This window comes from Osmerus mordax, chromosome 2, assembly GCF_038355195.1.
Source record: "Osmerus mordax isolate fOsmMor3 chromosome 2, fOsmMor3.pri, whole genome shotgun sequence".
In the NCBI taxonomy this organism is placed as follows: Eukaryota; Metazoa; Chordata; class Actinopteri; order Osmeriformes; family Osmeridae; genus Osmerus; species Osmerus mordax.
In genome coordinates this window covers 6,360,647-6,372,778 of record NC_090051.1, presented here as the reverse complement: position 1 = coordinate 6,372,778, position 12,132 = coordinate 6,360,647, and the positions used below count along the sequence as shown (strand labels likewise).

Genomic DNA, 12,132 nt, shown 5'->3' with positions numbered 1-12,132 from the left:
CTGTCCCTTCAACAACCACCGTAGCCATTTCACACTCTGAAATGCATAACTGAGTTATTAATACTTTTTGTATTAATACATACAATTAAAAACATTGGCATTTAGTTTATACCTCCCTTGTAATTTCTAAGCTGTTTGTGTTTAGGGTTGTGACATCTCCATATCATGACTGCAGCCACACAAAGGCCAATTATTGTGTGTCACATTAATAGTACCACTTTACTTCAGTACTTCAGTATAAAAATGAGATAAAACACTAGGTTTTCTAAAGTTTTTAGATACTGTGAGGTCACAAGAGGCTGGGTCCTGGAGGGGTGCTACATTCCCCGGAGGTGGATGCAGCCCTGAGCAGCTGTGGCTCCCTCTGCTGGGGGAGTCGGGAGCTCCATCCCTCCCTCAAAGCGGGGCTTTCCCGCGCACCTGGGACTGATCAGACCCTGATGACCAGAGGGGTTTTGTTTAAGAGGGAGAGCCACAGTTAGGTGGTGTGTGGGGTTTGGAGAGGAGGAGGATTCCTGCACCAAGAAGAGGCGCCGTGTACGTTTTTTGAAATCCTATGTGAGTGTGGAAGTTTTTTTTTGTTAATTCTGAAGATCTTTAATAAACTCCTTGTTTTGTTCGACCCCGGTGTCCTCGCACTACTTTGAGCTGTCCCGCTGAGGGCTGTGTAGCCTCTCGTGGCGTCACAATACATATAGTTTGTGTTGAGCATGTTGACTGTTTCCCAATTTCCCAATGAGTGTTTCGCAATTAACATTGTGCACCATTCTTATTGATCCCAAGTGGTCTCATCTGCTCACACATCTTTGCCCACACACAGGTGTGTTTGTATGCAAGAGGGGTGTTTGTCTTATTCTTTTATCAAAGAGGAAGAGGAGAGCAGGAGGGAGGGAGAAGCAGAAGAGTGCAGGGGAGAAAGGGCAGAATGAGGGATGAGGTGAGGGCAGAGAGAGTGGAAGAAGGAGAGAGGGGAGAAATGGGGGATTGTTGGAGGGGGGTGTTATCAAATAGTGTTTCTCACACACCATAAATCAACGCAGACTACACCGGTTACACTTGGCACCGTGACCTTTTTTGGATCATCGGATCAGCACTTTGCCAATCGCTGTGCTTGTAGGACGACCCGCCTGCTTGTCTTTTGCCGCAGCTTCACACATGTTGGACTCTCAGATCGGACATGTTAACTGTTCATGCATTCCCCTGAAAGACTGGCGACGAGCGCTAACTGCTCCATCGGTTGGTACTGTATTTCTAAGCGCAGTTGCCGAGGGAGAGTTCGTTTTGACATCCTCGTCATGTTTGAGGATGCTGTTACACATGCCGCTTTTAGGCCTGTTAACCCTCCTCCTCGTTGTCTGTATAGGCAGCCCATATCATACAGGTGGCACGGTCACCCACACAGAAAAGACCTGGAACGACTGAGGTCCAGAGGGAAAATATGGCATTTTGAAAGTAGCCTACATTTACGGTAGCTATCTAATGGTAGACTACAGAGAAAGTCAGATATTTTTATGTCAGTTTTGGAGCGACAGAGGGAAAATATTTTAGTCGACACATTAAATGGAACCGAAATTTGCATTCTAATCCGGTACGATTCCTACCGGTTGCGTAGTTACCGGTTCCATAGTGGAACTGGGTTTCGGTACCAAACCCTAATGATAGGCATGCATTCCTATTTTAATTCATTTTCGTATTAAATCATACACTTGCCCTTTTTATATCATATTGAAGAGAAGGGGCTTTCTAATTACATAAATGTGTGATTATTTAAGGAAAATCATCCTTTTAAAATAATCTTCTCCGTTCGTACTTCTTTTTCAACCACTTTTATTACAAGATAAAGGAACACTTAGCGTATGAAATATACATAATTATGTGGGCATTATTTTGTTAAAAAGTTATGACCATTCTGGTGATAAGTGAAAAAACCGGAATCCCCCCCCCCCCCCCCCCCCCAACCATCAAATTGGCCAAACAAGTAATAGATATTTAGCTTAGAGGGTACATAGTGTAGCTAGCTAATGTTTATTTAGCAAGTTTCACAGAAATATGCAAAAAACGAGGCTATACAATACTACTACTGGGACAGTTTGGCCCTAGACATCACTGCTTTGGGGTTTTTCTATTGTGGACACGCAGGTGACTCTTCAGATGGCCACTTGTTTTACATGAATAGTCACAGAGGTCACAGCTGTAGGGCTTCTCTCCAGTGTGGATCCTGCTGTGAACTGTGAAACCTCTACCACTGCTAAAGGTTTTACCACAGAGGGTACAGTAGCGCTTCTCTCCAGTGTGGATTCTGCGGTGAACTGTTAAACTGTTACCACTGCTAAAGGCTTTATCACAGAGGTCACAGCTGTAGGGCTTCTCTCCGGTGTGGGTTCTGCGGTGTATTGTGAAACTGATGGCATGGCTAAAGGTTTTATCACAGAGGTCACAGCTGTAGGGCTTCTCTCCAGTGTGGACTCTGCGGTGAACTGTTAAACTGTTACCACTGCTAAAGGTTTTATGACAGAGGTCACAGCTGTAGGGCTTCTCTCCAGTGTGGATCCTGCTGTGAACTGTGAAACTGCTATACCTGCTAAAGGTTTTACCACAGAGGTCACAGCTGTAGCGCCTCTCTCCAGTGTGGATTCTGCGGTGAACTGTTAAACTGTTACCACTGCTAAAGGTTTTATCACAGAGGTCACAGCTGTAGGGCTTCTCTCCCGTGTGGGTTCTGCGGTGAATTGTGAAACTGTTAGCATGGCTAAAGGTTTTATCACAGAGGTCACAGCTGTAGGGCTTCTCTCCAGTGTGGATTCTGCGGTGAACGTTGAAATTGCTAACACTGCTAAAGGTTTGATCACAGAGGTCACAGCTGAAGGGCTTCTCTCCAGTGTGGATTCTGTGGTGAATTGTGAAATAGTTAGCATGGCTAAAGGTTTTACCACAGAGGTCACAGCTGTAGCGCCTCTCTCCAGTGTGGATTCTGCGGTGAATTGTGAAACTGTTAGCATGGCTAAAGGTTTTATCACAGAGGTCACAGCTGTAGGGCTTCTCTCCAGTGTGGATTCTGCGGTGAACTTTTAAACTGTTACCACTGCTTAAGGTTTTATGACAGATGTCACAGCTGTAGGGATTCTCTTCAGTGTGGATCTTGCAGTGAACTTTGAAATTGCCAGAGTGGCTAAAGGTTTTACCACAGAGGTCACAGCTGTAGGGCCTCTCTCTAGTGTGGATCCTACGGTGAACTTTGGCATTTGCAGCTTGGCTAAAGGTTTTATCACAAAGGTCACAGCTGTAGGGCTTCTCTCCAGCGTGGATCTTCATGTGCCTTTTAAGGTTATTGGATATGGAAAAGCTCTTCCCACATATATCACAGTGAGGTGTCTTCATAATTCAGCTCTCTCTGGATCCTGTATCTAGTCTCTGGAAGATTGTTTCTCTCTAGTTGATCCTCTGTCTGGTTACTGCTGAGTTTCCCTCTGGTTGAGTCTCTCTGTGGTATCTCTGCTCAAGTTTCTGTAGTCTCTCTGGTTGAGTCTCTGTAGTCTCTCTGGAGCCTTAAGGTGTCTTCTGTCTAAGCTCCGCCCATGATCAAGTATGATTGGCCAGTAGGGGATCTGGAAGAAACAGTTCCAATGAGAACTCAGCTTTCACATGAAGGAACTCTTTTGTCTGTCATATTGTCCACTTTGCATATATAATGTTGATCATTTGGTGAGAGGTGTATGTTTCTATGATTTCTCTTTTACTGGAGAAACACAACACTGTGATAAATACGTAATATCTGGCATACAACTCCTCATAGTAATTTAGTTTTCTTCAAAGTAATAATAGCCTATAATAAGCATTACATGTAAATTACCAATAAAATGACTGGATTGGAATTACGTTTTAAATCCAATAATATTAATACACTATATTGCATGTGTCTCATTTTCAATTTAAAAACAGATAGTTACAACATAGAAAAGAAATGACGGAATGCTTATGAGCGCTCAATTTCTATTGGCTCCATTGCAGCAATACAGAACACAGCTATCTTTATGCTGCCCACGAGGGCGGTCATATTAAAGTTCACAAAACTGGAGTAAGTAGCTTGAGACTCACAAGACTGTGCATCTACATAACAGTAAATCATATTCTTATATACTATTGTAATAATTGGACCAATACGCTGTTCCTATTGGTCCAGAAGACGTTCTCAATAGTTAATAAATCCGTTTATATACCTCCTGAAAGTTCGCAGAGGTAAATAAACGTTTTTACGGACCTAGCAACAAGCGGTTGCCTTGGAGATGTAGCCATTGACCTTAACAACGTGGCATCTGACGGCAACAAAGTAGCCTAAATTGCCCCCCAAAAAACTAAAACAACCAAATATGTTTTTTGCACAGGTCCACAAACGCCCCGCAATCGCTTCCCGTTTTAAAGAAGTATCTGAAGCCGACAGAAGACGAATTGATATTGTTGATATGTTGCCTTGGAGATGTAGTGATGTCACCAGTGCAAGGGCAGCTGATAGCTCTGACCATAGACATATATACATCTATGGCTCTGACAACATGGCGTCTGCTCCAGATTCGACCCATTTGATTTGTGATCTTCCCACGTATTGTTGTAGTATATAAGAAACCAAATGTTTACTCCTCGACAAGTCAGCAAACGCTTTGTCGCCTCGATTTGTTATAACGACCTACGGTCTCGGTTAACAAACGTTTTAACAAATCTCGGTTTACAAAGGCGTTTGCAGACCTGTGGAGGAGTAAACATTTCCTGTTTACATACGCTTTCTACAACGTACTAAAATATCCCCATTAATAAAGACAAACACTGAATCTAGCTAACAACACAATCGAGCTAGCTAGTACCAAAATTAGTTTAAACCCAAGCACAAAGTCGCAAATCGTGGATACAACGTCAAAAGCTAGCACTTACCTTCATAAGTGTTAGGACTGCAACATAGCTTTGATCTTTAAACACATTAGGTCTCAAATGTTAAAACGTAGGGAACCTTCACTTTACGTATGACAAACTACATTGATTTAGAGCTCAAGTAACCGTGAATAAAAAACGTTTAAAGTCAATAGGTGATGAAACGACCGGTGAGAGTAGCCGCTTGCAGTCGGGGAGGAGTTAAAAACAGCTCTGAAGTTGAAGTATTTAATGATTGGCCAGACTCACACACGACAACTTAGTGTTTTGTAATTATTCTGACACCTTCAGTTTCGCCAATGCTCAAATCCGGACCAAACAGTTTAACCCTCGTGCTGCCTTCGGGTCACATGACCCAAAGGTTCATAACGAACCATCGTTGTGTTTACCCAATTTTACCCAATACAAAAACAAATTAAAATAATTTTCCTTTAACCTTTGCAATGTGGGGGATCTGAGACAGCCTAGCTGTTAAAAGAAAATGCTTCACTTTGTCTTTGTATGTGGGAAATCTGTCGCAATACGACGGTGGGTCACAATGACTGATGGGTCAGAATGACCCGAAGATAACACTAGGGTTAAATGAATAGAAAATGTGTCGAAGAAAGGGTTTTGGTCCGCCTCTTCACTAACGGAAAGACTAAGTTTAATTATAAATAAAGTAAAGTAAGCAAACAGCGCTTGATCGGCCATGACTGACATCAACGCAGCAAACCACGAGAAGCTGGAATGTCCGACTTCACAGAGCTGTTTTTAACTCCTCCCCGACTGCAAGCGGCTACTCTCGCCGGTCGTTTCATGCAGCCGCAGTCCATGTCGAACTTACCTAATGATACAAACACTCGAGATGCAGTTTCACATTTGAAACACCAGGTGGCACCAGAACGGCAAAATGGCTACAATGAAAGGCATGCATGCATATTTTCATTCAATTCAATTTTCAGAAATGGGGTTTCCAGAGAGAAATCAATCCAGTCGAGTTAACCTGTGATTGCACTGCCATTTAGTGGGGAAAGTGCAACATTGCATTGAGAGATGATGGATGAGATGGAAATAGAGAGATGAAGAGATAGAGGGATAAAGAGGAAGAGAGATGGAGAGAAAGAGATGGATACAGAGAGATAGACTAAAGACTATAGATGTGTTAGAAGCACACATCCTTCTTCTACAGTCTAAATAATGAGAGATGTCTTTCAGCTTCACATGTCTTTATTCAGCTGTTCAGGTCATTATAACCACCAGCAGGAGTTCAAAGTAGCAGAGAGACAACTATGAACTGATCACTTAAACAACAGCAGGTATAAACACTTCCATCTCAATAGTGAGTAGCACATGTACCCAAACATTACAACACATCGTTAGTTAAAACTCTATTTACCGAGTAGCAGGACAGGAAGTAGACAGTGATTTATATTGTCCAGTAGAGCCAAGACTAAATGATCATATACAATCATCAAGGTGAAATAGCAGAAATTATACAACAAAAAAACAATGATTATAAACCAACTAAAACAATGACAGGGTTCTGTATGATTGTATGAAGGTATCACTCCTCTATAAGACCCTCTACCACAGCTTCATAATCTCTGCACTGTTACCATCGTTACCCAGCCTAAACCCAGGGTAGAGTGTTTGGGTGAAGGTGAACTGGACTCTGTGGAGGAGGGTAACTGTGTCAGAGACGACACTGTAGAAGGACAGAGTACCTGCCTTGTGATCCAGGTACACTCCTACTCTGGAGGACTGAGGGCCTGATACTGCAGTAACAACTATGTTATGTCTGAGCGTGTAACCATCACTAGAGCACAGTAACCTCCAGGACTTGTTATTGTGACCAAAGCCATAGTTAAGGTATGTTCTGCTGATGTCTTTATGTGAGATTGCTATGGCAACACGGCCGCCTCTCCACTCCACTTCCCAGTAACAGCGTCCAGACAGAGCCTCTCTACACAGCACCTGATAGTACATGGTGAACCTCTCTGGATGGTCAGGATATGGCTGCTGCTGCATTAGACGTGTCACCTTCCTGTTCCCCTTAGACAGAGAGAGGAGTGCATATGCTGTGTTTGGGTCCAGTGTGAGCTTACAGGAATCTGGGAGCAGAGCAGAGACCAGATCAGAGTTAATAACACGTCCATTCATGTGTCCCCATGTTAAAGCTGCTGTTGTTCTGGATCAGATTCATCATTCAAAACGTGTCAGTGGAGAGAGACCTGGGGTCTCATTTATAAAGCTTGCGTACGCACAAAACGGGGCTGAAAATGTGCGTACGCCACTTTCCACGCAAAGGTTGTGATTTATAAAAAACAAACTTGACGGGAGAATGTGCGGTCCTCCACGCAAACTCTGACCCTCCCGTAGGCCTATGCACATTTTGGAAACAGTTGGAATTGGCGACGCAGATGACCGTACTGTAGTCAGACTGCAGAAAGTAAATGGAATGCAGATAACATCACATATCCTACCTTTAAATAACTGCAGAATACAGTGTATAACTAAATATATTTATTTAATACTGTGCATATATAATCATGTCAAAAACTGGAAATACAGTCGTTAAGCTCCCGTGCAATCGCTACACTCCACGTCATCAGTCCAGACTTTAATAGATTACTGTTCATAACAAAACGCTTTTGTTTTGAAATTGTATCTCGACTCGCGGTATCACTGGCACAGTTGACGCCACTCGCACAGTTTTTGTAATTGGTGATCTACCGGCCACCACATTTTCGGAGTTTTCGGGCTCCACCAATAGGCTAACAGTGTCTGAGAAGTTGTCATGCGCTATGATTCACCGTAAAGAACAACCGCATGCCAGGGTCATGATGAGATACTAGATTAGCATTCATGAGGTGCTTTGCATTGACTATTTATGGTTAAAAATGGGCGTGTTCAGGGCGGGGGACAATGCTGATTCACGTACGCACACTTGTGGGTAATCTGTGATTTATAAAGGGAACATTGCGTACAGGTGTGCGTACGCACGGTTTTATAAATCTGAATTTTTGTGATCGTACGCCATTTTAGGCTTTTGGGCGTACGTACACTTTTAGTAAGAATCCTACGCACAGTTTTATAAATGAGACCCCTGGACACTTCAGAGACTCACATCGTAACAGGTCTGCTCTGGTCTTGGGCTCTGGAGGCAGGAACACATCCACTGTGGAGACTGGAGACACACACACACAGATATACAGACACACACAAACACACACATACACTACCTTATCAAGTTGATACAAGCATGTGCTTATATGACAGGTGTCTGTCCTATCACATTATGTTTGTCCATGAGATAAAGAAAGAGGAGAAATAGAAAAGGGAGGGGAAAAGATACATATGTTGAGACAGACAGGAAATTACACACAAACATAGACAAACACGACCATGCACAAAATGACATAAAGTAACACACACACTATTCACAGGCTGAGCAGAGATCCTACATAGATGACCAGACAGTGAGAGTAGCTACACATCTGAGCTGCCAGGGTAGTCTAGTTACCCGGAGGAAGTGGATGTTGTCCTTTGTGTGTGAGAGCTTCTCCAGCTCAGCGTCTCTCCTCCTCAGCTCAGCTATCTCCTGCTCCAGTCTCTCCAGCAGTACTTCAGCCTGACTCACTGCTGCCCCCTGTTGGGCTCTGATCAGATCCTTCACCTCAGAGCGCCTTCTCACAATGGAGAGGATCAGCTCAGTGAAGATCCTCTCACTGTCCTCCACTGCTGCCTGGCCAGAGCGCTGGAGAGAGAGGGGGAAGAAGAGAAGAAGAAAGGGGAGAGAGAAGGTGAAAGGGGAGGGGAAAGGAGAGGTGGGGGGAGAAGAGAGGGAGAGAGGGGAAGGAGAAGGAGAGAGGGGAGAGAGAAAGAGAGAGGGAAAGACAGAAAAAAAGAAAGAGAGAAATCAATCAAGATGACCCTCCAGTGACACCAGTCTGCCTAAGGGTCCACCTGTCCTATCCAGGTATCTCCCAGTAGCACAGCTACAGTAGTGGAGATCCTGATGCTGACCTTGAAAGACTCCACAGCCTGTTGAAGCTCCTTCAGCTCCTTCTCTCTCTGCTGGACTCTCTGCTGGACTTCCTTCTGACTCAGGACCAGCTTGTCCTGGAGAACAACATACATGACAACAACACAGTAGGAGTTACAGTACAGGACTCTGGTGGAGTGGACCTCTGTCAGAACACACTGAACACCAATACTGAACACAGCTGCTAAACATGTCCAGTACAGCCATTAGCTACATAGCTTAATGTGGTCTGTCTCGTTTTTGTTTATCACAAGAGAATGTAGCTTTGTGTGAGGGGTGAAGAGATTTCTTAGCAGTTTTGGTACAGAGTCAGAATGCTAACATTGGCTTGCTAGCTTGGCTAACTTCACACTTGGAGCTAGCTTACCTTTATATACTTCCTTTCTAATCATGATAAACGTTTTACTGGCTCCAGTCGCCTCAGTAAGTCAAGGTCAAGGTATCTTTATTTTGTACCCGCAGGTAAAATTGTTTTGCAGATGAATAGAATTTCGTTGTCCAGAAAAAACACATACAAGACACAACAATTCACAACAAATATACCGGTTAATAACATCATGACAGGCTGCACCAAACACATGCATATCCCTTCTTGTATTTAAGTAACTATTGCATACTAAAACATCTCTCCTCTTATTATTATTTAAAACCTCAATTGCCGCAGGAACAAAAGTATTCCTGTAGCGTCTCGTTTTCCATCTCAGGGCCAAAACCGGCAACCCGAGGGAAGTAACTGAAACCCATTGCTTAAAGGATGCAGCTCATCACTTAAAATAGTACTTGCCTTCCTGTACAACTGAGTTGTATAAATGTATTCTAGAGTCCGTTAATTTACTCCTATTATCTTACTCGACCACTTGACAATTTAGTTTAAGGAGTTCTTGTTCTTCACTGACAGACTACCATACCACACCACAATGGAAAATCACATAATAGATTAAATAAAAGCAAAATAAAACAATGAAAGAATGTGTCTGTCAATGTGAAATTTGGCAAGCTTCCTAATAGTGATGGGTTGTTCGCGAACGATCCGGCTCTAAGAGCCGGCTCTTGAAGGTGAACGTCGGGAGCTGGCTCGCATATCTGAAGAGCCAACTCTATTTTTTATAGATTAATACAGCCTATAAAAACGAAATGATTATGAAATAATGAATTTTAATTGTATTTAAAATAATTGACTAATTCAAAGAACAACAAAAAAATACTTGTAGGCTTAAAGGCGCACACGATCATCCTCACATTCTGTTCCTGTCAATCCTGCATGAGGGAGGGCCGAGCCAACTCACACACAGTCAGAGAGTAGTCAAAACTCGGAGGAGAGCCATGACAAATCAATTCATTTTTAAAGATATGTGGTTACGGTCGAGTATGATTTCATTTCATAATTTAATTCAAATTGTTTTCACACCCATCATAGTCAAATTCATAGTTAAAACATGTATTTTTTAAAGAGCCGTTCGGGAGCCAAAAGAGCCGGCTCTTTTTGGTGAGCTGAGCCATACGAGCCGGCTCACGAAAAAGAGCCGGAATGCCCATCACTACTTCCTAAGGCAACTCAGACGCTGATGACCTTTCTTACAGACCATTTCACAATTCAAATCAAATGTCAGTTTGGAATCAATGACTATACCTAGGTATTTGTAACTCTCCACACGATCCACAACCTGTCCTTTAATAGTTGTGGTAATGTGATCTGCAGTAGAAGTTCTAAAATCAATAATCATATTGGATATTGTGTTGTAGAATGTACACACTGTGGTGTGTTGTTTACCGGACACTGTTCAGCTGATAAACTCTTTGTGGTTTGGGTAACGAAATCTAATTACAGACGGTTTGGCTGACATCGCCCAGTCAGTCAGACAGCTTCACCCGTCTCCACTTTCCCACTCACATGTAATTCAGTGATATTTCCACAGTTGTGGGCTTGACCAATCTTATAATATGGTAGCGACCCGAAGTTTCCGAGTTCTAAGACCGAGACTGATCAAAGGCCGACTAAATATGTGGTCAATTCTGAGATGAGACTGAGATTACTACAACAGTTCTGGTCTTACCTGTTTCTCCTTCCTCTCAGCTTTGGCTGACACCGTGTCATGGCCTTTATGTTCATCCATTGTACACAGTATGCAGATACACTGCTGGTCTGTCCGACAGAAGATCTCCAGCAGCTTGTCATGACTGGAGCAGATCATCTCCTGCAGTCCAGACGTGGCTTCCACCAGCTTGTGATTCTTCATCTTAGGAACCTGGTAGTGGGGCTGGAGGTGAGTCTGGCAGTAGGACAACAAACACACCAGACAGGACTTGAGGGCTCTCTCATTCCCTAGCCCAGTGCAGAGGTCACAGGTCACCTCTCCTGGCCCAGCTGGACTGGTCAGCTCAGAGGGGGCGGCCTGGGCTCCTCCTGTCTCCTTCAGCTTCTCTACCACCTCAGCCAGCATGTTGTTCCTTTTCAGAGCAGGCCTCAGAGTGAAGCTCTGTCTGCACTGGGGGCAGCTGTAGATTCCCTTCTGCTCAACCTGGTCCCAGTAGCCCTCGGTACAGCTGCTACAGTAGCTGTGACCACAGGCGAGGGTGACAGGATCCTTTAAGAGGTCCAGACAGATGGAACAGGAGAACTGGTCCTGGTCCAGCACAATTCCCTGCTGGGCCATGCTGGGGTGGTAGTGACAGTCGCTCTCTCTCACACACAAACACAAGTGGAGAGAGGGAGAGGGAGTGAGAGAAAGAGTGATAAGTTTCGTTTCTTCAGAATAACAACTGTTGTGGGAGAAGGATTGATTTCCTGGTTCTGTCAGAGGGTGGAGTTTAGCTGGTGGTGGAGAAGAGAGAGTGAGAGATAGATAACCAGTGTGTCTGTGTGAGAGGGGGGTGGAGCTGTGGGTGGAGAGACATAGAGACAAACAGAGAGAGAGTAAGACACTTCCTGTTTCCAACCAGCCTGTCTCTTCTGCTCCCAGTCAGCTCACAATGAACCCAAACACACTCAGTCCTCTCTGTCTGAGGAGAATAAATGTTCTCTGCTATCTCTCTCTCTCGCCCTTAGTCTCTGTCTCACACAAGTAGTTTTTCTCTTTCTCCACTCTCTCTCACATACTCACTCTCTCTCTCCCTTATCTCCCTTTCTCCCTTCTCTCCACCACCCGAAACTCCACCCCCTGACCGAACCAGGAAATCCCTCCCTC

At 43.9% G+C, this 12,132-nt stretch overlaps 2 protein-coding genes across 2 annotated transcripts; both read right to left on the bottom strand.

Annotated features, from left to right (window-relative positions):
• Positions 1–1,851: 1,851 nt before the first annotated feature.
• LOC136964395 (zinc finger protein 271-like) lies at positions 1,852–5,044 on the bottom strand. Its single transcript, XM_067258507.1, has 2 exons — positions 4,924–5,044; positions 1,852–3,605 (listed from the first exon to the last, which is right to left on the bottom strand). Exon 2 carries the CDS (start codon positions 3,376–3,378, stop codon positions 2,104–2,106), a length of 1,275 nt encoding a protein of 424 aa, XP_067114608.1. The 5' UTR covers positions 3,379–3,605; positions 4,924–5,044; the 3' UTR covers positions 1,852–2,103.
• Positions 5,045–6,118: 1,074 nt separating this feature from the next.
• Positions 6,119–11,787, bottom strand: LOC136964464 (tripartite motif-containing protein 16-like). The gene is given in 5 exon segments (XM_067258596.1): positions 6,119–7,013; positions 8,030–8,185; positions 8,338–8,659; positions 8,929–9,024; positions 11,002–11,787. Coding segments are annotated over 5 exon segments (1,701 nt in total). The 5' UTR covers positions 11,602–11,787; the 3' UTR covers positions 6,119–6,486.
• Positions 11,788–12,132: the final 345 nt, after the last annotated feature.

Bases quoted from the DNA above. Each gene is read 5' to 3' on its own strand.
- LOC136964395 (XM_067258507.1), bottom strand. From the start codon at position 3,378: ATGAAGACACCTCACTGTGATATATGTGGGAAGAGCTTTTCCATATCC.